General features: G+C 46.6%; 1 protein-coding gene across 1 annotated transcript in view; it reads left to right on the top strand.

Annotated features, from left to right (window-relative positions):
- Positions 1-26,112, top strand: part of LOC146831504 (adhesion G protein-coupled receptor E1-like) — a 227,140-nt gene that overhangs the window by 66,369 nt on the left and 134,659 nt on the right. The window contains exons 5-6 of the mRNA XM_085603927.1: positions 2,377-2,460; positions 8,355-8,532. Coding sequence (XP_085460053.1) covers positions 2,377-2,460; positions 8,355-8,532 — 262 coding nt within the window. The remainder of the gene's footprint in view (positions 1-2,376; positions 2,461-8,354; positions 8,533-26,112) is intronic.

The following is a 26,112-nucleotide window of genomic DNA, read 5'->3' as shown; positions in this document are numbered from 1 at the left end:
ACGTATGCGGGTGTGGGTACGGGTCGAACTTACACTGTTGGGGTGGGGCTACGCTCCATACGTATGCGGGTGGGGGTACGAGTCGTACTTACACTGTTGGGGTGGGGGTACGCTCCATTCGTACGCGGGTGGGGGTATGAGTCGTACTTACACTGTTGGGGTGGGGGTACGCTCCATACGTACGCGGGTGGGGGTACGAGTCGTACTTACACTGTTGGGGTGGGGGTACGCTCCATACGTACGCGGGTGGGGGTACGAGTCGTACTTACACTGTTGGGGTGGGGGTACGCTCCATACGCACGCGGGTGGGGGTACGAGTCGTACTTACACTGTTGGGGTGGGGGTACGCTCCATACGTACGCGGGTGGGGGTACGAGTCGTACTTACACTGTTGGGGTGGGGGTACGCTCCATACGTACGCGGGTGTGGGTACGGGTCGTACTTACACTGTTGGGGTGGGGGTACGCTCCATACGTACGCGGGTGTGGGTACGGGTCGTACTTACGCTGTTGGGGTGGGGGTACGCTCCATACGTACGCGGGTGTGGGTACGTGTCGTACTTACACTATTGGGGTGGGGGGTACGCTCCATGCATACGGGGTGGGGGTAGGGTCCATACATATCCGTCCCCATGCTATGTGATGCTTGTGCGGGCCGTACCCAGGCCTTTGCCACTTGGGTACGAGCCGTCCCGCCATTGTTGGGGTGACGTGGGTGTGGGCGTGGTTCGACTCGTACCCACGCTCTTCAGGCGTGGGTACGGGACGTACCTGTCTGGTTGTGTTGCCTGTTCGCGTCGTGACGGACTTCCGTTGTGGCGGTCGCTGGCTTATCTGGACACGCCCCCACCCCCTCGTAGTGACCAGGGCCTGGGAGTCAGGTATGTCCAGGGCATGTGTGCTGTGTGACTTTGGTGGGGGGTTTGTGGCCTGCCCTGGTCCTGCCACCCCCCCACCCCACTTTCCCCCCTCCCTTAGTTGTTCTGACCTTCTGCTGCGTCTGCGTCCGAACCTGTGGAGGAGGTCGACTGCTATGAGGGCCGGGATGACTCGTAGGTTCGGGTCCATGTCTGTCCGTCGCGTACTGGTCCTCCTTGTTCGCGTTGTCCTGTCGCGTACTGGTCCTCCTTGTTCGCGTCGTCCTGTCTGTCCGTCGCGTACTGGTACTCCTTGTTCGCGTCGTCCTGTCGCGTACTGGTCCTCCTTGTTCGCGTCGTCCTGTCTGTCCGTCGCGTACTGGTGGTCCTTGTTCGCGTCGTCCTGATTTCCCGGCAGTTTTTGGCTGCCCGAAAATATTCACCGTGCGGGATGACGTCGGTGCGAATCGTAATTCCTGGTCCGTGAATGGCTGGCTGCGAGCGTCCCGACGTCAGGTCGGCGCTTTCCCGGATCGCATTTGTAGGTTTATTTTGTTCGGTCGGGCTTTTTTACGATTCGTACGGAAATGGTGTTCCCGTGCGAATCGTAATTCCATGTTTGTACATTTTGACGACCGGGTACGCGTCGGACGGAGAATATGCTCCGTCCGACGGTTCGTACCCGGTTTTTACAGGATCGTGATCGGCGCCTTCATGTGCTCGCTGCATGTCTGCTTTGTTGAAGCTCTTGAAATGGACTCAAATATGTCCGAAGAGCAGGATGGAGCCTTGTAATACCAAGCACCCAAATCCTGAGCAAAAACCAGATGAAAAGAGGAGAAGAACGACTTGTCATCTCCTTCCACTTGGAAAGGTTGACTCCCCTTCTCTAAGTGGCCTTGGGAAAAGAAATGCTAATTAAAACAAAGGTGAGGCAAATAACTAATAAATACAAATATGGTTAATATTAAAAGCCCTCGAAAATAACTAAATTAAAGACATGGGAGTGAAGCTATGTCTCCAAATCCAAGAAAAATAAAGAATTAACCGCATCGCATCACAGTCCATCATTATTTTCCACGCCATGAATTGATTAATGTTTCTACAATATTTACTTTCGATTGCCAACTCATTAATCCGAAGCATAGTTGATTCTTATTCCTGTCACCCACAGAGAATGCTGAGGAAGGAATCCCGTCCAAAGACAATGATGAGAACTGTGTAAAAACAAATGGTTTCTGTAACTGAATAAATGCATTGCACCCTTTTGCACCTTTGTGTAATATTGTGAAGTAGGTTGCACTGTTGTAAAGATGAAGTCATCAGTTAGTAAACTTCAACTAAAAACCTGGAATTACTAGAGCTGGAAGGAATTGTCCAAAGCATCTATTCCAGGTCTGATTCTGCTGCCTGTTGTAGTCGGGTCTCATTCCTCCATGTCCAGTTCCCTCACTTAGCATCGTCATGAGATCAGAATCCTAATATGTTCTTGTCTCTTTTTCCTGATTCTCTGTGTATAGGATCCCTTCTGTTCCTTGCTCGAGTCGACCTATGGCGTCATCAGGCACCCGTGTGAGAACATAAATGCCCCCATTGAATTGAAGGTATGTCCCTTCTATTATATCTGAAACCAGACCCCATGCTGTAGAATTTAAAAGCGTGCAATTTGATAAACAAAAGACAAGCTCTAATCTGAAACCGTGTATTTGTGATATCCGGACAACAAACACTTTACATAACCCAAAAGGTGAGGCTAAGCTTGCTTCTTGGCCATGTAGCAAGTTGAGTTAATTAAGCTTATCTCCTGGTTTGAGGCTTCCAGTACTCTCCCAGGTACCCCGAAGAGTTACATTTTTAAAAGATCAACCACATCCACCTCATTGTTTTCAAGATGAATGGTACATCCAAAGATGAAACCCCATTGGCTTACATTGGCTTATACATCTAAATGGATCCTAAACCAAAGGTCAAGGCGTTATGAAAAACCTTATGCGGAAATTCTCTGAGTTGGTCCAGGTAACCACTGCTCCATGTTTCCGAAGTGTACCATCTGCAGATCAAGCACTAACTGAACATTTCCAAGTTAAGTGCATGTGCTATTGACAGACCCCTTTCTTGAAAACAGGCTCTCCATTGTGCTCTGCACCTCTACGTCTCCTCATGATATTGTTCCTGGTACCCATGAAGTTCAGTGCAGAGGCACAAGGCAGCCGACTACACAAGATGCAGTTCAGTAAAGAAAACATGATTGTTTATTATGTTGTAAAAAAACATCTTTAAATGGATTTGAAACTGTCCCCTTAACAAATGTGGTTTTCAAGATATAGTTATAGTTAACTTTGAAAAATACAGCACATTCCTAACTTTGCAGTCCCATGTTCATCTCTTCCCTAAGACATAGTTAAGGTCATGGTTAGACTCTAGTAATTTTCTTAATGGGCTCCAGGAAAGATTTTCACTGATGCCAAATGATTGTATGCAGCCTAGAAAAGACAATCTGCTGTGTGGGAACATGGATCAGTCAAGTCCCACGAGCGCAAACAAAAGCATACAGTCAGCATTAGTACACCTTTGAAAAGACTTCAGAATGTTGGAATGGGGGTTGATTCTGCTGGTTTGATCTGTTCTGATCTATCGCAGGCATTTGATCCTCTTGACTTCCAGCTCCTCTCAAATGAGTTGAAAGTTTTAGGACTGTGTCATTCGATCTTTTGTGGTACTAAGCAGCTGGCAGAGAATCTATCGATCGCATTCAACATTACGAAATTCCACAGAACTCTATATTATTTTGTTACCTTCACATTTTTCCATTCTTCCCCCTGGATTTCTCACGGAAGAACAATGTACATTCTTCGTGTCAACTGATCACAAATGCATTTCACTTGGAAGGGAGTAAAGCTGAAGCCAAGCATTTGCCAATGTAATCATTTGTTTGCAGAAAGTAGCTTCTCTTTTGTCAGGGACAGTCACCTGCCGAATGTAGCACTGATAAGGTTCTGTTCTCTTTAGGGAATGCAGTCAGTCAGTCAGTCAGTCAGTCAGTCAGAAAAACTTTATTTCGGCTACAAGCCATAAAAGTAATAAAATAGCATAGTATAATATTAACAAATTTAAAACGTGATTCTTAGAGGAGATACAATTCAGCAATTCACAAATTAAAACAGATTAATAACAATAATTGGTGCCAATATAATTGACTTAGTGAGGTAATAGTTGTCTTCTGGTTAGCCACATAGAAAAGAGAAATTTAGCTATCACAGTGACGTATAGGGGGGAAGGATCATATTTCAACAACCTGAAGAGATCTCTGTGGTTCGTAACCCCTATATTCTTAGCAAGTTGAATTATCCATTTCCTACGGGAGGTTTTATATGCCGAACAGAAGATTATAACATGGACCTCAGTTTCATCAGTGGCACCACACCCAGGACAAGATTGTCTGGGTGAGCCGGCCCATTTATTTGTTCTCGAAAAAAGGGGGATAGACCCATGCCTAAATTGTAGGTATAATTTTTTGGCCATTACCGGTTGAATCAAGTCTATTGCAGACTCGAAACTATAGCTAATTTTGACCTCGAGAAAAGCCGAGGTCAGATTTAGAGTATTGGCTGATCGAATGATCTGAGTCAACTTAAATTCCTTCAAAATTTTTGCCAATGATCTTTTTGGCAAAGAGGGACAAGTATCCTCAGGTGAGAGCCAAAGGTCTTCTCTCCCTATATCTCTGAGTGATTTTCTAACATGGGCTAACCAAGGGATAGCACCTGCCTTTGGTAGCAATAAAATGGACTTCAATTCCTCCTGAAAGATGGCGAGTTCAGGAGTGCTCCATAGTCGTCGCCAATACATTACTGGTCTGGAGGCGACCATGTCCGCAATTGGTTGGATACCCAGGTCCATCCTGAGCGGCTGTATAGGGGTACTCATCGGGAGTGCAAATAGCTGTCTAAGAAATTTGTTTTCTGACTTAGTTAAAATCAAAAATGGGTTGTGGCCCCATAGTTCCGCGCCATAGGCTGTCACCCCCCTTGCCTGGCTTTTGTAAATCTCTACCAATGGACTGATTAGTTTTAAGTGGCTGTTTTTAAGCATCTTTAGAATCCCCCCTGATATCTGGATGAGTTTTAAATTTACTTTTGAGATCTGGGCGGCCCAGGTCATTTTATTATTGAGGGTCAGACCAAGATAATCAAAAGTATTCACCCGTTCTAAGGGCAGTCCATCCAGTTTCGGTATGGGACGGTTGGTGGTATCTGCGTGAAACACCATGTATTTAGTCTTGTTCACGTTAATGATTAGGTTCCTTTTCCTACAAAAGGTGGCAAAGCCATCCAGGACTCTGACCATACCCATAGGTGATCTGGACAGAAGCAGAGTATCATCCGCAAACATAAGTACGGGAATTTTCCTGCCTGCCAACTTAGGGGAATCTATATCACTCAGGGCCAAGATGTCTTCAACCAGTCCATTCAAGAAGAGGGCAAAAAGTGTTGGGGCTAGAACGCAGCCCTGTCTAACTCCCTTTTCTACCCGGAAAGGATCTGTGAGTTCTCCATGGAGTCCGAACCTGACTCTAGCAAAGGTATCTTTATGGAGACGTTCTAATAGATCACAGAGGTAGAGAGGTACGCCCATCCCCTTTAGTAGCTCCCAAAGTTGGCTGCGGTCCACCATATCGAAGGCAGACTTTAAGTCAACAAACGTGAGGTAAAGACTGCCCCCTTCTAAAATTATACTTTTCCAGTGGATCATTTGCAGCCTAAACAATTGGTCCACAGTTGACATTCTAGCTCTAAATCCCACCTGGAGAGGAGTCAGAATGTTGGTTTCCTCCATCCAGGTTTGTAGTCTCCCTAAGAGAATGCGGGCAAAAATCTTCTGGGCAACATCTATTAGGCTAATAGGGCTGTAATGTGCCGGATCAAGTGGCGAGCCCTTTTTATATATTGGTATGATCTCGGCACCAGCCCAAGTAGGTGGTAACGGCATTCCTGCTAGAATTGCGTTAAAAAGACCAAATAGATAAGGAACCCAGATGTCGGGCTCACTTTTAAAAAGATCACCTGGGATCCTATCTAAGCCTGGAGCTTTATTGGGTTGGACTTTGCTAAGAGCAACTCTAACCTCACTGAGGGTGCACATCGGGGTCAAAGCCTGAGTTGGAGGTAGGCAAAAACTAGTGTGGGAAGGGGAGGTGGACAATGGTGAGGTCTGGATAGCGTATAATTCTTTAAAATAAGTACGCCATATTTCTTGCCCAAGATTAGGTTGGAGCGCTTGAGTTGGGCGTGACATTCCAGTTTTAATTAAGTTCCAGAATGATCTTTGGTCCCTGTTTTTTAGTGCATGGGAGATTTCCTCCCATCTGCTGATTTCCCACTCTTTTTTAGCTTCATAAATAATTTTCTTAAAAAGGGCCCTAGCTTCCTTAATTTTTAGGGAATGCAATTAGTCAGCCCCACACCCAACTCCAGGCTATAACACCATTGCTTTACCAGACCTTGGACCCAAAGTCAACCGCGGTGATGCTCCTCATATATCACCTACGTCATTCCTGGCCTCCATCTTTCTGAAGGCTCATTGGAAAATGCAAGAAATCCTGGTCTGCGGTAATCCAGCTATTTCAGTACCTGCACAAACACACATTCAGCCCACCACAATCTAAATTCACATCACCTCTTGCTAGTCCAATATTAAGACTAGTCCACGTAGGGCCATATTTATCATTATTTCAAGCAAAGCAGTGCAGCAGGGCACCTTGCTGCGCTGCGTGAAAGGGAGAGGGCATGAATGCGTTGTGTCTTTCAAGATATGGCACATTTCTGCTCTCTGCCTGCGCTGGTGCACAAGCTGCTGCCTAGCGCCTATGCTGGCACCCTTGCACCATGGTGCAAAGGAGCCTATGTTACTGCCAGGATTGCTTTTGTGCAGGTATGAACACTTTCCCGAACAAAATCAGTCCTCAAATGCTCTTTCCTCTTTCTATGTGTGCTGCGGAATGAAGAGGAGAAAACAAGTAGAAGTAAAGATATTTTACCTCGGTACTCCTCCCCTGGGAAGGCATAGCATTCTAACACATTCCCAGGTCCAAAGGTATTGGTAAATCTGGGAGTGCTCCAGAATCCATCGGTGGATGCGTGGGAAAACCCATGCCCTACCCATAGAACGTTTCCCTGGGGCAGAGTAATGCAAGGCAGTGACTTGCGCTACTCCAGATTTACCAAGCCACGCAGAGTCATGCAAGGTGGCCTTGCACGACTTGGTAAATCTCATTATGGGTTTTGCGTCACCTTGTGCCCCCGTGGCACAAAGTTGATGCAAAACCCTTGATAAATATGCCCCATAGTGTACATAGGTCCTTATAGGTAGCACACGTGGAATTCCCCATCAGACACTCACACACAACTTTGTCAATGCATATTAAGATCTACATGCTACTCAAATAATGAATCTCTAACACAGCTTTACCAATGCAGGTCAAATCCGAGCTTATTTTCAATATTTAAATATATGGGAACCCCAGAATGTATCAAAAGCAGTTTGCAAGGCAAGTCAAAGGATGTAATTTTTTTAAAAGAAGTGTCAGTTTCAATATATTTTGCTTCTTTTTTTAAGAAGTGGAAGGGTACACACTGCAGTGTATCTGGCAAGAATCACACATTCTACAGGAAAAGGCTCCTAACCTTGATTCACCAGGCTTGTAAAAAACACTTATTTCTGATGGCTAAATACATAACATCGTTCTGACCTTGTTTTCCCATTTTATTTGGAGATTTACACCTTCTGCTCATCTACTGTTGTGAGCTAAAGTGTGGGGCCCTGTCAGAGTGGAACTCAGTGCAGTTAGCCCCCACTGACCCCCTTATGATGGTGGGGGTGTTTTTGTCCTGCATTACTACAGACTCTAAATAGACCTAAAACTTAGATAACTCGCTTTAGACCTGCAATGGCACTAGAACCAAGACCAATACATATAGAGCAGGGATGCTATCAAATATGAACATGATCTAACAATCGTCAAACATGAACTATTTCAGGACTTCTGCCACATTGTGTCAGTGCACGCCAAGACCTTACCTCTCAAAACTGCCAGGATTTTCAGCACCACTCAAAATCAAGTAGCTTTCATTTCTACCCTAGTACTCTTTTGAAAAGCATGATAGCACCTAAGATTCTACTGAGAGAGGGCCTGATTCACAAAGGTAAACCTACGCTTTTTAGTAAGTTTATGATTGTTTGGTATTCACAAAGGGATTTAAGAGTAGTATCTTCACGAGTGTGGAGCCTCCACACAGAAAAAGATAGGATTGTCGTATCTTTTGATATATGGAGACTCTGCACTCATAAAGATACTACTTGTAAATCCCTTTGTGAATACCAAACAATCCCAAATATACACAAAACTGTAAGTTTACCTTTGTGAATCAGGCACACAGTGTTACTAACAAAATAATATTTGCTGAATCAACTTCTGACAGACCATTATATCTTTTCACAGAATGTGACTGAAGGTTTCAGACAGGTTTTGGAACAAATTTCCTCTTCATCCAATCTCAGCATCCAAGAAAGCTCCACTATAGCAACCGTCATCTTAGAAGCCATTGAGAGCACCATTTTGGCTTCTCTTTCTACAGTGGGTGGAAATGGAAGCAAGAGAATTGAAACTAAACAGCTTGGTAAGTACAAGTTCTTCATCCCACTTTGATTGCATTTTAAGCTGGGGGTGTTCTCCTAACTTTGCTTTCCTCTCTCCTGTCGGATTCCATTAATTTCCCAACTTTAACCTATCAGAGATCAGTGGCATTTTGATATTCCTTCTCACTATCTGGAGAAATGATTATTTTATGCTTTCTTAGGGGCAGATTTATAAGGATGTCCCGCCGCATGGCAACGCAAGTCCTCTGGCTGCGCCACGCTGTGGCACTTCCAAAGCACAGGAATGTGACATATTTACAATGATATGTCACATTCCTGTGCTTCCCCCTGTGCTGGCGCACAAACTGCTGCCATGCGCTGGCGCAGGCACCCTTGCACCATGGTGCAAGGATGCCTGCGTCATGGGGAGATTGTTTTTGTGCAGGAAGGGGCACCTTCCTGCACAAAAACAATACACTACAGGCATTTTCCTCTTTCAATGGTGGTGTAGAATGCAACACGCATTGAAAAAGGAAAAAACGAGGATAAATGAAAACATTTCTCCACGTTGCACCTCCCCACGCCTCCCCTGGGGAGGCGTAGCATTCACACACATTTCCAGATTTACGAATCCTCATAAATCTGGAAATGTGTCTTGTTCCATGGGTGTTGCGTGGGAACACCAACAGCAACACCCATGGAACGCCCCTTTCACGCAAAGTGCTGCGTGTAAAGGGGCCATATTTACAAGGACAGGAAAAGCCACGTAGGGTGGCTTTTCCTGATCTTGTAAATATGAAGCAGTAGAATACGCCACCATTACGTCACAAAAAGTGACGTACTGGTGGCGCAGAGGGCTTGTAAATCTGCCCCTTAGTTTTCAAGCATATAGTTATTTTTCAACAGTCATTACTGGTTGGAAGATAATAAACTACTACCTTCCAGCCATGTTGCCCTTATTATTTATTGTATGTCCTGTGCACATGTGTGTTTCAGTAGAGAACAGAACAGCCCCTCCCCTACATCACAAAACAAGTGTTTCCTAAGAGATAACTCCACACACAAACATTATTACACTAAATAATATTTTGATTTGAGGAGGTCAGACCGCCACCACTGTGCCCGGCATCTCCTGCGTCTGATAGCAACAAGGCAGTGGCCAGGAGTAGCTGAGGCCCACAGCCTACTTTCCTTCCTTGGTCCCTGCTCAGTGAAAGTGCTTGTGCTGTTACTTATCTGCCTTTGTGGCCCTATCCCCACCATGAGATCTTCCCTGCTTCCCACAGAGAGTTGATGCTGAGGCCTTGCCCCTCTTGGGGACCCCGTCTGGGTGGCTGTGTGGTGCTGGCCCGCCCAGTCTGAAGAGAGGCTGCAAGCGCTGGGTCTCCTGCTTTTCCTCACACCTGCTAGCGCTGGTGGTGACACTAGCTAAGCCCTCTTCCCGGGCTTGCATCGATTAGCAATCAATCAATCATGATTCATAGAGAGTGTGACTACTCACCTCTAAGGGTCTCAAGGTGCTGGGGGGGTGGGGGGGGGGCGTTCTAGAATTCAGTCAAAGAGCCAGGTCTTGAGGTCCTTCCTGAACTGAGGCAGTGATGGAGATTGCCTGAGGTGCAGTGGTAGAGAGTTCCAGGTCTTTGCAGTGAGGTAGGAGAAGGATCTTCCTCCAGCCGATGGCTTGCAGATTTGTGGGATAGTGGCCAGGGCCAGATGGGCTGAGCGGAGGTATCTGGTCGGTGAGTAGAAGGAGAGGCGGTGGCTGAGGTATTCGGGTCCAGTGTGCTGCAGGGCTTTGTAGGCTTGCGTGAGGAGCTTTGTAGGCGATTCTCTCATTGATCGAGAGCCAGTGGAGGTCTCTCAGGTGACCGGAGATATGGTTTAGTCGGTGGATGTCCAGGATAAGTCTGGCAGAGGTTTTCTGGATGCGCTGCAATTTGTTTTAGAGTTTTGATTCGGGCCGGCATCGAGTGCATTGCTGTAGTCGAATGTGCTGCTGACGAGCACCTGGGTGACAGTTCTCCTGTACTGTATGGTGGGGATCCATTCAAAGATCTTTCAGAGTAGGCAGAGCGTGTGGAAGCAGAAGGATGGTACTGTGTTGATTTTGCAGTTCATAGAGAGCCAGGAGGATGATGGCGAGCTTTTGTGGTCGTTGGGGGGGCGTTCTGAGTGCTGCTGGCCACCAGGTGCCGTATTACAATAAGTGCCCCAGGGGGCGCACTGGGCACTCGCACCCACTTTGCGTGCCCCGGGGCACTTTTGTATTATAGACGGGGGTTCAGATGCTTGTGCATCCCCTTCTATAATACCAATAACACTGGCGCACTTAAAGGGCCGGCGCTACCTTCTGAGGTTGTTACCTCATTTGCATAGGGGCGTGCCCTATGCAAATGAGGGAATTCCTGTGACTTTGTGCCCGCGCTATATTACAGATGTGGGCGCAGAGTCAAAGCAGCCCTCAGGAGGCGCACTGACAGTGTGCCATTTAAAAGGTGGCACTCTGTCAGTGCGCCCCCGGAGAGCAGCCCTCTACAGGGTGTAAGGGTCCCATGGACCCCCTCAGACATCCCCTTGCAGGCGGGTGCAGTCACTGACAAACAATCACAATGCTTAATACGGCAGTAGAACTCATCCCAAGTGGAGGGAGTGGAGCCAGGGATGAGGACATCAGTTTTGTAGGAGTTGAGTTTTAGGCAGCTCTTCTTCATCCAGGCATCTCGTCGGTGAGGGAGAGGGTCAGCTGTGTGTCATCAGCATAGGAGATGATGTTGATTCCATGGTTTCTGACAATGGCTGCGGATGGGGCCATGTAGATGTTGAAGAGGGTGGGACACAGGAAGGAGCTGAGGGCAATCCTCAGCTGATCTCTGGATTTGAGAATGATGGGAGCCTGACTCTGGGCTCGGTCGATGAGGAAGAAATGGATCCACTCTAATGCTTTCCCGTGGATGCCAGCATCGTGAAGTATTTGCAGAGGGTGTAGTGGGAGACAGTGTTGAAGGCAGCATAGAGGTCCAGGGGGATGAGGTCTGAGGTTTCGCCTCGGTCGATGAGAGAGCAGATGTCGTCAGTTGTGGTGAAGAGTGCAGTCTCGGTGCTGTGGTTGCTCCTGAAGTCAGATTGGGAGGGGTCCACGGTGTGGTTTGTTCTGATTAATTCTCTGAGTTGGGCGTTGATGGCCTTCTCAAAGACTTTGGCTGGGAAGGGGAGCAGAGAGATGGGCCTGTAGTTCTTGCGGTCCACCGGGTCGGCAGAGAGTTTCTTCAGCAGGGGGTTGATCTCTGCATGTTTCCAGTATTCAGGAAAGGTGGCAGATTTGATGGAGCAGTTGATGGTTTGGCACAGTTCAGGGGCAATGGCAGCACCTGTTAAGTTGAGAATGTGGTGGGGGCTGAGAGTGGATGGTTTTCATGATCCTTAGAGTGTAATCAGAAGTGAGGGACGGCCCAGTTTAGCAGTGTCGGCTGAGATCTGGAGACTTCGGGTGCGATGGTTGGGGTGGGCGAGTCCTGCATATTGCGGTGGAAAAAGGTGGTGAGGTTGTCACAGAGATCTTGGGAGGAGGGTGTCTGTGGGGTCCGTGCAGGGTTTGGTAAATTCTTTTATCACAGTGAAGAGTTCTTAGCTGTTGTGTGCACTGGCGTTGATGCGTTGCTGTATAGCATGTTTTCTAGGTGGTTCTGATGAGGTGGTGGTGTGCGGTGATGGCAGTCTTGAGGGCTGCGTGGTCCACCAAGGTAATACTGCTCCTCCATCTTGTTTTGAACCTTCTGAAGGTGTGTTTGGACTCATAAAGGGTGGGGTAGAACCAGATGGTTTTCCCAGAGGGCTGCTTGCCTGAGGGTTTCCTAAGGTGACCAGCATGTCAGCACAGTTGGAGATCCATCGGTGGAGGTTGCGTGCTGAAGCATTGGCATCCGTGGTGGTTGGCAGTGGGGCTTTGCTGAGGGAGGCGATGAGTTGGTCTTCATAGATCTTGTTCCAATTTCTGCACGGGTCGCAGTGGGCGCAGTGGTGTTCGGTAGGTTTGATGAAGGAGAAGTGCACGCAGTGGTGATCTGTCCAATGTTGTTCGGAGATGTGGCTGACGGAAATGTTGTTGCCTGTGGCGAAGATGGGGTGTCCTGCTGAGTGGACAGGGTAACATTGTATTGCGGGATTGGCTGGCACTCTCGTCTCTACCTGACTTTGGGATCTACTACTGCTGCTGCCCCCTCTGGCCGTTGATCCTGGTGTGTGCTCGATCCCGGGTTCATCAGACCTGCTGTCTATTTGAAGAGAAACTGGGAGGCTATAGTTCTGTTGTTCCCCCGGCGGCACTGACATCACAGCAAGATTGACTAACCATACCGGGCCCCTTGGCCTCATACTCATCTGTGGACACTGGGGTAGCCCGGGCCTCTTGCTGACTGCACAGCTGCACTGCACGCGACTTTCTAGGGTCTCACCTAGGCGATCCTGCAGCTGGTGGGCCTCTGAAAAAACGGTTCCCCCTCTGCATCCCTAAAATCTGTTTGTGGGCTCCTGTGAGTCTCTGGTAGGGGACCCGTCTGCCGCCTGTGCTGAGGGGTGTGGGGACTCTGCCTAGCTAACTCAGTGAGTGGACGGCTTGAGACCTGGGCTGCTCCGAGTTGGGCAGAGGGACACTCCTGGCCACCGCTGCCGACCAGACCATCCCTTACTGGTGGCCCTTACTTGGTGGCCCTTCACTATGTCCTTAGCCAAGTCAAAAAAGGACGGCTCCCTTAGGGAGTTGCTCACAAAGCCCACTGAGAAAGGTCGGGGTGAGGAGGTGTCTACGCCTGCTAAGGTTTCTCACGCTGAATCGGATGGTCCGGATCGCCCTGTGACAGAGTTGTTCTTAGAAGCTCTCTTTGTGTCACTCTGTGGTGACTTACAAGCAATGAAGAAAGATCTCTAGGTGGACTTGCATGACATTCGAAGAGATCTAGAGATCGGAGACAGGGAGTCAGCCCTTGAGGACTAGGACTCGGGATATGATGAGGAAGTGGAATTGCTCCAACAAGAAGACCTGTGCCTGAAAGTCAGCAACTTGACCTCCAAGCCCATGCATAGGAGCTTGAAAATCACTCTAGGTGAAATAATGTCTGCATTAAAGGGGTTCCTACCCACACAGAGGGCTCAGATCTACATCAATTTGTAGAAGCTCTCTTCTGTTACATTCTGGGTGCCTCAGATCACGTCGCAATAAAAATGGATCGTGTGCACCATGTCGACCTTCCATGGCCGGGGGGGAGGGGGGGGGGTGCCCCTAATCCTGGACATCTTGGTATGTGTCCGTAACTTCCAATTGAAGGAAACTCTTCTCCACAAGTCACAAAAAACCCATCCGTTCCAGTTCTGAGAGCACACACCCGTTTGGTACCAAGGCTTGGCGGCTATAACTCTTCAGAAACGCTGGGACTTTCACCTTATTACTGCTCATATCACAGATGGTGGCATAGCATATTCATGGTGCCACCCCTTTCAGATCTTTTTTTCGAGGCGACAGCTGCTTTATCAGCTCAAGTCCTTGATGGAAGCATGCAATGTCCTTGGAATTACAAATCCTCTAGCGGATAGCCACAGCTCAAACTCTCTGGATCATTCGAAGTGCAGGTGCCCCAATGGCATCTCATCAGATGCTCTAATGGCAACACAAAGCCAGGCCCTAAACCATAGCACAAGAAAGAAAATCAGTCCTAAAAACACTGACAGAGGCCACAGATAATTCTGACCCAGCTTGAGCTCCGCATCACACATATGCTACAGCTTTCCTCATCTTGGTAGAGGGGTATTTTGTTGACGGGGACAGGAGAAGACATTCATTTTGGTATTGTGCGTTAACTCACTGTTCACCTCCATGTGGTTATTAACCTCTCATGTGACTATGGAGGACTATACCCTCCCCTGTCTGGTTCACACTCTCAGTCAAGTATCATCCTATGATGGACTAAGTTTACTGTTTAATGTATATTTTACATCTTCATCTTTGGCAGTTGTGTTTTTTTTTGGGGGGGGGGGTTTGTCACTCCTTTGTGCAGGCTCAATCGAAGGCCATTCTTAGGGCGATATTTGAATGCTTCTCTGTTGAAGGGGCTTTTCACTGTCTGGCCCTTACCTTATACAGCACCACAGCTTATTCCCTCTGCCCAATATTACAAGACCGCAAGATCACTACCCTTAATTTTTGGGCCTAAATTATCCCGTTCAACAGTCTGCAGTGCTTTCATTGTTAGAACAATCTGGCAACGATATATGCCTACTGCAAGAGACACACCAAGACACCCCCAGAATGCAATCTTGCTGGTTTCCTGGATTCTGGGGGGAGATCTTGAACACAGTCACCGAAGTCAAAGGGTGACTGCTGGCAGTTAGACTCAAATTGGGTACCTTTCATTTTACATTGGTGAACATCTATGCACCTAACATAGCACAGGAGCCCTTCATCAAGGTTTCCCTGATGCATGTACTCTAAACTCTAGTCACAGCAATTCTAATTGGGGAAGACATGAATCTGGTAATGGACACTGATTTGGACCTATCTGGACAGTGCACTGGCCAAACAGGAGCTTTTTCCACATTGAGTTTATAGTGGTTGACTGACTGCGGTTTACAAGATGTCTGGCACCATCTCCATCCACTTTCTAGGGACTAAACATTTTACTCAGATGCCCACAAAACCTATGCATGCATTGATTATTTCCTAGCCACTTGACCCTTACTAGCTCTTATTATGGATCAATCAATCAAGCAATCAGGGGGTTTATAAAGCGTGCTACTCAAGGCACGGGGGATTATGGATGCAGCCATTGCTCCACGCTCTTTATCAGACCATGCCCCTCTTTCTCTATCTCTATGGCTCAATGTTACCCAACCACAAACCTCTTGTTGGCGACTTTGCCATTCCTTATTGTAGTCCACAGTTAGGCCTGACTTTCTCCGCAACACTACAATGAATCATCTTCGTGTTTATGATTCTGGGACGGTGCCCTTGACATCAGTCTGGGAAGCCCTGAAACTAGTCATGATAAGTGACAGCTCATAGAATGCTCATTCACCAAACTCGAAGCTATACACTGGTGGAGAAGTGTGGCTCACTGGTTAGAGGAGGCATACCCTGAAGCAGAGGTCAGACCCGGGACCAGGGTTCAATTCCTGACGCGCAGGGTCTGAGCCCAAGTGTCCACGGACTCGATAATTCTCACTTCGGTGCCTACTCGAATCATGGGTTCACACTCTGCAACTCTGGGCAATAGCTTGCTTAATCTCCACTACGCCCCCCCCCCCGTGGCGGGATGCCTGGCTTTCACCTTGGGGATGCCCAGTACGGGTTATCTCACAGGGAAAAAGCCAGGACGGGTTCCCGATGCAAGCGCCGAGATGCCCAAGGGTAAGTCGAGCGCTATATAAGAACACACATACATATACACAAGCGGATAGGCCCCCCTAGGTTCTGGATGGAGCTTGAGAAGACGAGGTTTCTCCTTAAGCGTCTTGATCTTGATTGGGCAGAATATGCCCTAGTACGCGTCAAACATACATTTTACCTTGGCAGCAATTGCTGCAGGAGGATGCCAGCGTACTGCCTCCATAGTAAAACCCATGCCTGAGTGGTCAAGGAGATACGCACAGGCCCTCACTCCGATGCGGAGAACACCGCTCCTTTTCAGGTCTTCTATGGTTCCCCATAGTCTACCACAGTGACCCCCATGGGGATTCTCTCCCTTATCTTATCGGACCAATCTTATTACTCTCCCGCCTACAAAGGCTGATGCTTTAGACCAACCTATACGTATCGAAGAAATGTCTCAGCTATTGCCCACCTAAAGCTGTTAAAAGCTCCATGTCCTGATGGTTTTAGCGCCCTATTCTACAAGATCTGTTGTCAAGAGCTTGCACCCCTACTTACGCGGCTCTATAATTCTTTTTCTGACTCCGGTTCCATCACTGACTCTATGTTAGAAGCTGCTATCTTGGTTCTCCCGTAGCTGGGCAAGGATCCGGCCCTTTGTGGATCTTATAGACCCAACTCTTTATTAAACATAGATGTCAAACTGTTTACCAGCATCTTAGCACATCGCAAAAAACAATTATGTTGGGTCTGAAAGAGCTGGACCAAGCTGGATTTATTCCAACTCATCAATGCGGCGATAACATCAAGCGTCTCCTCCATATTTTAGATAAGATCCACATCTCCCGGAAAGAAGCATTTCTCCTCGCCATAGGTGCTGAAAAGGCATTTGACCTCGTTCACTGGCCCTATCTCTTCTCGATCCTACAAAGATTTAGCTTTGGGAGTAAATTCTGTTGTTGGATTAGCTGCCTAACCAGGACACTTTGGGCGTCGGTTACGGTTAATGGTTTCTCCTCTGCTACTTTTCTGATATCGCGGGGCACGTGGCAGGGATGTTCCCTATCCCCCCTTTTCTTCACCCTATATCTAGAACCCTTCACGCAGTGGGTGCAGGAAGACCAGAGTATCTCTGGTGTCCCCTTTGGGGATAAACAACATCTTATTAGCCTATATGCTGCTTATGTCATCTTGTCAATAACCAACCCTATGTCCTAACTACCTGAACTGGTCTCAGAATCTAACTATTCGGTGAGGTCTCAGGCTTCGAGGTAAACTTACAGAAATCCCAAATTCTGAACCTCTCTGTCACCCCTAACCACAGATTTGCCCTGCACGCTCAATTTCCTTTGAATGGACAAAGGATTCCATTGACTACTTGGGTATCAAACTGGCCAGGACTCTGCCCAAGACTTTGTCTCATTATTAAACTGGTCTCACCTCTCAGACACGCATGGAGATGGTTACGTCTCTCTTGGACTGGCCAGATATCTGCGATCAAAAAGGCTAAACTACCATTTAGTATATCCATGTTCCAGACGCTATCACTGACCCCTCCACCCAAGGCTCTACACTCCCAGCAACTAGCAATTAATGAATTTATATGGGACAGGCAAAGACCTTGCGTGAATCAACGAGTACTCTATCGCCCAAAACAAGATGGGGGCCAGTGGTCCCTACGATACCTTGCTATTTTCAAGCAGCACAACTTAATTTTCTGGTGGAGTGGAATTGCCCACATTAATGAAAAGCACTGGTCCTTCATGGATCAGGCTGTTGCGAGCTCTAACATTTGGAAAGAGGTCTGGCTACAGCGCAAAATTGAGCTTAGGGCTTATATTCCTCACCAGTAACAAGCTTGACTCTTACAGTGTGGGATGCAGTGGTGGTACAGTTGGGTCTTCTCTGAGGACCTCGATCTTGGCTAATCCCGACTTCCCTCTGGGGTAGGCCCCGTGGATGTTTAGGCAGTGGCAGGAGGTGGGCTGCAAGAGAGTAGGTTTCCTTTTTGATCAGACCGGGATTATTCCCTTTGACCAACTAAAAATGTACTATTCTATGACAGAAACTGACCATATTCAATATCTACAGCCCTTCCGAAGGTCCGGATCACCAAAAAGCATGGCTCCACTAGATCGCCTTGGTACTCGGCTGAACTGCACAATTTGAAACAGAGTTGCAAAACTTTAGAAAAAAGATGGAGGAAAGATTTTGCGGCTGAAAGCAAGTTCATTTACAGGGAAGCTATACGCACTTACAGAAAGGAATCGAGAAAGGTCCAGGCAGCCTATTACGAGGCAAAAATCCAGCAAGCGGCGAATTCCCCCAGAGAGGCTTTTGCCATTATAAATAGACTTCTTAAATGCCCAGCCCCCCCCCCGTCCTCACGGACCCCCATGGAACTCGTTGCGAAAACCAGACCGAGTTCTTTGATAACAAAATTCAGAACATTTTAAAAACCCTCCATCCAATTGACCCTCCAGCGATGTGCTCCCCAACAGACCCCCCCTCTACCACTCACCACCTGGAATGTTTTCCCCCTCTTTCCCTGGAAACGCTCCTGACGCTTCTGCCCACAGTAAAAAGTGGCTCACCAAGAGACCCGGCGCCTATGAACATCCTAACCAAAGCTGCTTCTATAATCGGTCCTACAATCACCCAAACTATCAATACCTCTCTCTGCACAGGAATAGTCCCCCCACTTTGGAAGGAAGCTATGGTTAAGACCCTTCTCAAAAAACCACACCTGATCCCGCAGATTTGGGCAACTATCGCCCTATCTCCCTTCTACCTGGAATCTCAAAAATCGCAGAGAAGTATGTAAATCACACCTTCTCCGAGCTCCTGGAAACCTCCAACCAGCTACATCCCTCCCAAACAGGCTTCCGGCCTAGGCAGAGCACGGAGACTGCATTGCTGGCGGTTGTGGAAGAGAGCAGGAAACTTCTGGATGCAGGAGGCACGGCAGCCATCATCTTATTAGACCTGAGCGCAGCCTTTGGCATTGTGAATCACCAGGTCCTGAGCCATCGTCTTGGCAAGCTGGGAGTAGCCGGTACAGCCTTGAGATGGCTGCGCTCCTTCCTGGAAGGTCGCACATTCCAGGTGTTTGAAGAAGGCACGAGCTCCAAACCCCGGCCTCTCCAGTGTGGTGTGCCACAGGGCTCGTCTCTGAGCCCGATGCTTTTCAACGTGTACATGCTTCCCTTGGCATCAATTGTGGCCCCCTTTGGGATTCATATGGTCACCTATGCCGACGACACCCAACTGGTCGTAGCTCTAAACCAGTCCACACCATACTCAACGACCCTGAAAGTCTGTCTCACGGAAGTGGTAAACTGGATGGGGTCCTCCCACCTGAAACTGAATGGAGGAAAGACCGAGGTCATGACCCTGGGCAAATTTGACAACATGGCACTTAGAACCATCTGGCCATCATGAATGGGGCCATCTCCAACTCCTAAATCCGAAATAAAGAGCCTAGGCATCTGGCTAGACCACAACCTGACTTTCCAAGTGCAAGCCAGCAAGACAGGGGCAACTTGCTTCGGCCTGATCAGAACGGCAAGGAAAGTGCTCCCTTTGCTCCCTCCCCAAGCTAAGAAAACCATGGTCCCGTCTATTTTGCTCTAGACTGGACTATGGCAATGCTCTCTATCTGGGAGCCCCCACTTCGGTAATCCATAAACTACAGGTCATCCAAAACTATGCAGCCAGATTGTTGACGGGAGCGCCCAGATCAGTCTCCGCAAAACCATCCCTCCGCCTCCTTCACTGGCTGCCAGCAAAAGAGCGAATCAGTTTTAAATCACTCTGCATTGTTCATAAATCCCTCCAAGGGACAGGTCCCGCCCTGATCTCAGCCATAATTCAGCCATACAAAGCTAGGAGAAAGCTCAGCTCGGATGACCTCCATCTCATCACTATCCCCAGAATCAAACGAGCCAGAAGTGGCGGTAGACTCTTCTCATTGGATGCAGGCAGACTCTGGAACGCCCTGCCACTCCATCTCCGAAATAAACCTAGTCACCGCTCCTTCAGGAAATAGCTTAAAACCTCTCTATTCCCTTAACTCCCTCATTCTTTCTGTCCACTCGCTCAGTAGTCTTGCCTAGCACTGGGAGGCCTCCGGGTAGCCATGCGCTTTACAAATGCCCTTTCATTTCATTTCATTCATTTCATTTCATTCATTTCAATACTGGGTGACTTCCCCAGGTATAGACTAGATGCTGGCAGGCCCCTGACTCCTTTTGAGAAATGACTGCTGCTTAAAATGGCCAATAAACGTCTTAGATCTTAATTATTGTACACTTTACTAGCTAAAAAAAGTCCCTAGCAAAAATCAAGGGACAAATTCGCTGGGAGGCAGAGATTGGGTGGGCCCTACTACCAAGGAATAGGAAGATATATTTTATAGAGCTCAGCACACAGCACATAATCCGGCCAGCACTGAAACTGCTGAACTCATTGACCTATTCTCTACGTTTCATCCGCCGTAGATAAATGTCACTAGCCTTCGGAGTTGCTCATCAAGTGATCTTAGCCCCTTGGGGAACAGATAGAATTCCTGACCACACCTCCTGGTTACCCAAACTCTAATTCATCCTAGGAATGGAGAAACTCTCCCTAGCACTGGACCCCCCAAATACCTCATATTCCGACAGATGGGCACCATTCCTTCAAAATTTGTCCTCTGAATTCAATGAACTTATGTCTGTCTTATCTGCGGATACTTCCCTTAATTCCTCACTTCGTCCCAGTTACTGCCTAGATATCACTGGTGTTTATTTAGTTGTACCCTCTTCCCTTTTCGCTATGGTCTTGAGTTCTATGATATATACCTTAGCACTGCTGTACAGAGAAGCATGTGTGGGCGGGGTGTTGACCTGATTTACGCTGCCAGCCCCTGAGTTGTAAGCAATCAGCTGTGTTATTTGACTCATCCTTTATGTCACTGCTGGGCTGGCCATTGGTTGTAGGCATGAAGCTGTGTATCGTACCAAGCAAGCTTATTAAACAGATCGGTTCCATAAAGTAGACATAGTTCATTATAAAAAGCTTCAGCCAGTATTCACAATTCTGAAATTGCTCAGAATCAATGTGAGCCAGTCACTCAAAATTGTAGACATAAATGTAGGGTGTGTCCAAATGATTATAGTGTCCACTTTAACATCCGGAGGTAGTACACAAAGTAAAAGACTCTGTAGTGCTTTGACAAGCCTTAGTCCCTAGAAACTCGAAAAGAGTCCTTTAAGTCACATTAGGTATTATATGACTCCTCCATAATTGTAGTTGAGGAGTTCTGCCCTTCAATGCATTGGGGCCTCCTCAAGATGGTTAGAATTAAAGGTTATTCCTAAAAATATATACATAATTACCACATGTTTATGGTGTCATATAAAGACTTCCAGCACAATGAGGTTTATATTATGCGAGACACTCTTCATCGCTATTTATAAGTCATATGGAGAAAACCACTTGCTGATTGCATTAAAAACTCATAAGTATACAAAAACATAGTACAGTTGCATGCTCTCCAAGAAAAATCTCAGATCTAGATATATAGGTACAGGTACATAAAGAGAAGTTGATACATCTTGCCTGCTACAGCTTTATCTCATATCATATCACATAATTGGCATTAAAAACAAGGTTGTTCACCCTCTAAGGCATGCGCATTCTTTAATCCTGCTCTCTGTAACATAGCTATTAAGATTGGTAACAGCGCCAGGACACCCTTGGGTAACCGTTGCGCTTTATAAGTTAATTTAACATAACATAACATAACATAACATAACATAATAAAACAAACACTCACTCGTTGTTTTGACTACTTATGTCTATAAAGCAAGCAACCGGTTGGCTACATATTGTAGCAGGCAAGTCTTCATATGTCCAAATCCACTCATTGTTTTAACTACTCATGTTTACTTATATTTCCAGACCTACTTATTGTTTTGACTACCCACGGGTCTACCAGAAGTAACCGGATGTCCTAAAAGGCATGTCTTCATATATCATCAGCGTAGGCCTTTTAAGTCTGCTCAAAACATGGAAAATCTCAGAGATAGTGCAAGTGCTACAGACAATAAAGCTCAGAGACACAGAGGCCCATGAAGAGTGGCTTGTTAACTCAATTGCACCTCAGACTATTGGGACACCTGAGTGTGCTTTTAACACCTCGGGAAAAACTGATTTTCAAACTAAGGACCTAAGTAGTTGAGTGGGCATGTCTCCGCCTGTTTGGTTTCCCGAACTACATTTGCTCACCAATCATATGTTCGCAGCAGGCTTTCATATTTGTGTTTTTTGTGACTATTTTCTTCTTGGTGGATGTGTTTCCTCCCTTAACCCCTTGTGTGCCACGCCCTTTCCCCGCCCTGTGCCGGCCGTTGCATTAGCGGGCGGGGTTCATGACGAGCTGGACTCGTCATGGGCACAGCGCAACCGCGGCCCATGACGAGTCCAGCTCGTCATGGGCACAGAAGGGGTTAAGTTGGCTACAAGAGCAGAAAAGCGAGACCCTGAATCTCGTTTTTTTGTTTGCTTTGATAATGAAAACCTAGGGGCAGATTTACAAGCCCCTTGCGCCACTTTTGCGTCACTTTTAACATGGGAAAAGTGACGCAAAAGTGGCGCAAGGGGCTTGTAAATCTGCCCCCTAGTTGTTTTACCTTAATTTAAACTATAGCAAAAGACAGGCCCTTCAAAATCACCATCTAACTTTGTTCAAGCAACTCAATTGCTTTTGTCTTCCTGAAGAGCAGAGCCTAGCTTGAGCAGAGCCAGCAAACGTGCCGACTTGTTTAATGACATTATGGTGAACATAAAATAAACACTTCAGAGCCTCTTTAAGGAATAACCCACTACATACAGTCATTGCAGAAGACAGAAACGTGAGCTATGGTGGCTTGTGCAACACTTTCCTTCCCCTTTACTGATCTACGGATAAGATGTGTTGTATTTTATTTACAAGTCTGTAAAACTCCTATCTTAGCTTCAAACATGAGCCAGCCAACAGGCGATATCTTTATCAGTGTTTACAAAAGCTATAAGTGCCCGCATAGTCTCCTTGCAACACTAATCTGTGTGCTTTTCGTTTCGAGAAAGAAAAAGGGGCATATTAACAAGGGCCAGCGATAATTATCGCTGGCCCCACATAGCGGTAGAAATATTATCGCCGGCTATCGCTGAAAATTATCGCCATGATAACGCTATATTAACAATACATAGCACTATGGCGATAATATTTCAGCGATAGCAGTGTTTTCCATGGAACATCGCTGGTTTTCCAGCGATGTTCCATGGAAAACAGCGATAACATTGCTGATACGACCCTGTGGTCGTAGCAGCATAATCCATCTACCATTATTAGTATGCCTTAGTCTGGAATTTAACAGACGTTAGATTCCAGCGTTAAGGTCGCGGTAGCGCGATTTTTTTTATCGCTGCACCTCCTTGTTAATATCGCGAAGCTGCCTTCGCAATATTTTCATGTGTTGTTTTCACAGCCACGCACTCCTTTGCATCTCACAAGCGAGGCTGTGAGAAAACGGCCTCTACATCAAAGAAACAGCCGCTAGCGTGTCCTTGATGATATTGCGATATAATTATCGCTGCTTATCGCCCGAAAACGGACGCTAAAGCGGCGCTAATTATATCGCCAGCCCTTGCTAATATGCCCCAAAGAGTGTTAATCCTATTTTCGCCCTCTGCTCGGCGCACCATCGCCCTTTAGTTTGTCGTTACAGAATCACTAGTAAAAGTGAACACTGCTCTCTTCATGTCTGTTCGCTTCTTCTGTGAAAATAAGTTGTAGTTCAGCGAATTTCAGGCGGCTTGAACATCTGAATTCCATGTTCGATACGCATTTGTGGGTTTCAACATGAAGGCTAGTATTTGTTTTCATTCACACCAGCATCGAGCCTCTCCTGGCCGAGTAAATGTGGATCCAGATGAGTGTTCACAAGCTTTGTTAAAACAAGCTGTGAATGGGGCGAGGAATCTTTGTTTTATGTTTATTCTAAGAGGGTGGGGGTGCACACTCCTGGATCCACCTAAGATTGCTCGTACGGTGAAGGACCAGAAGAAAAACAGATGCACGTCCCTCTAAACAAAGAGAAAGGATGGGCCACGTACACAGTGTGATGGCCAAACAAAATGTCCACTAAGTGAAATCGCCACAAGCACACAAGGGAGGGACACTTGCAAAACTGCACCAATAAAAAGCCTGCATTTCTGACTGGCACAAGCAACAGCCAATATAAAGCACATAAAGTTTTAAAACCCAGTGAATACAATACAACAGGTCTTGCAGACAGCGTAAGCGCTGTAGAGGCTCAACCTAAAAAGGAACAACCGGCCGGCTGCTTTCTATAAATGAACTGCTGTGACGGCGCACTCATATTTCGCATTCCCCAAACCTCAAAAGATTATAAGGACAATGCTGCGTACTAGTGTGGTCCATTCAAGTCCGCTACTGTGAGATTTGCATAAACACTGTTTGAATGTTAGTTGAAGTAATTCCATGATCCTGTGTGGGTCAAAAACATGATGAAAGTAACTGATCGCGAAAAACTGAAAATAAATAAAACAGGGAACAATCGGCAGGGTAAGCCATCTACATATTCTTAACATTCTCTAAACAAAATAAATTGACAATGTGCTCGAATTTCGTATTCACCAAACTAGCAAAGAACTATGAAAACAAAACTCAAGATTGCGTGAACCGGGCATCCTCACTGGGTAACTTACTGAAAACACCCGCTTTCGGCGTGTCATATGGCACTGATGGCGTTCACATTGATTGCCATATTGTTGCTCTTAAGTACCCTATGTATACGGGCCATAGATAGAAGACTGGGTGTGTCAAGGATGGAGCTGTAAACATCAGCACCATGCTGGTTAAAAGCCTCTGTTTAGAATGGTGCATTTGAAAACGAATGTAAGTGGAATGGCCATGAAACTGTTCCAAATGATTGTATTGAGATCTGCTCTGTAGTTTCTTTGGATTCTTTAACCTGGGTTGATACTTTTCCAGCAAGAAAGCAGCACATCCTTTTAGTTCCAATGCCAACCAGCCATCTATCATTGTACAAAGTGATAAAATGCCATTACTCCACCTCTTCAACTACTGAAGACACTAGGCACCCCAAACTTGTGGCCATGTCCGTAGATCATATATTGGAAGTGTTTAATGAAATTTGAAAACGCTAATGCTGCTAGAAGACCAGTTGAACGGTACATGGAGACCAACACTGCTTGAAACGTTTCCTGCTTAACAATGTATGAATGGTCACATACAGTATTTCAAAGTTGGATTTTACTGTTCTTCCTACTTTTCCTGTTCATTTGAGTTCTGTTATTGGCAAATGCAAACTGATTTTTTTTTGTGTGATCTTATCTATTGTGTAAATTGTGCATATTAAACATTTATATTACCTAGAAACACTATTCCAAGACATGACATATGCACCTTGTAGCAGTGAAATCATAGTTTGATTCATCAAAACACAATGTTTACTCACTATTGGTAACTGTATTGACTTTACTTGAAAATAAGGACCACAAACTATACAATGCACTCCAAAGCAAAGAAATAGCAAGTTTGTGAAACCATATCTGTAGGATCCCTAGAATTAATTGGTGTTTGTTTGTTGTGTGTTGTTTTTGTGGGCTTGTGTTGCTGTTTAGAGGCAGCGCCACACACTTGGCAAATTTTAAAGAACAGCTTCACTGCAAGCATTTGAGATAGAAGACAGGGCACAGGCACAGAAAGAGACAGGTTACACAGAGCCATTGTGCACAGACTAGTTGGGTGTGTATGCTATGGCACATTAATGTTATACCTATTGTATTTGATAGTGCTCGATCGATTTATTGAATTATTACCCCAAAGTAAAATAAAATTAGCTAGCAGTGTTGCACTGCCCTGTTGGCTGTCTAACAGTCTTGCACTGCCAACTGAGCCAGCTCAAAAGGACCAGCATATGGGCAGCTTTGTCCTTTCAAGCTATCCCATATGGGTAGTTGTGATTGGGTGAGACAAGCTGCTGTACTCTGTGGGAGTTTGCAAAGGTAAGCTATGCAATACAGGTGGAGAGCAGCAAGAAAGAAGGATTTACTAGCGGTACAGGTCACTCGGAGAAGACCATCAAAGTAAGAGAGGGTGCCGGGCAGCAGGTAGAACACCAACTTTCACAGTATGGATTCTCCTGACATCACAGAAGAGAAGGAAGCAGTCAATTCAGGTAACTGTGGTGAG

This window comes from Triturus cristatus, chromosome 5_1, assembly GCF_964204655.1.
Source record: "Triturus cristatus chromosome 5_1, aTriCri1.1, whole genome shotgun sequence".
Classification (NCBI taxonomy): domain Eukaryota; kingdom Metazoa; phylum Chordata; class Amphibia; order Caudata; family Salamandridae; genus Triturus; species Triturus cristatus.
Note: the sequence above shows the minus strand (reverse complement) of the source record. Positions and strands in the feature narration are given on the sequence as shown.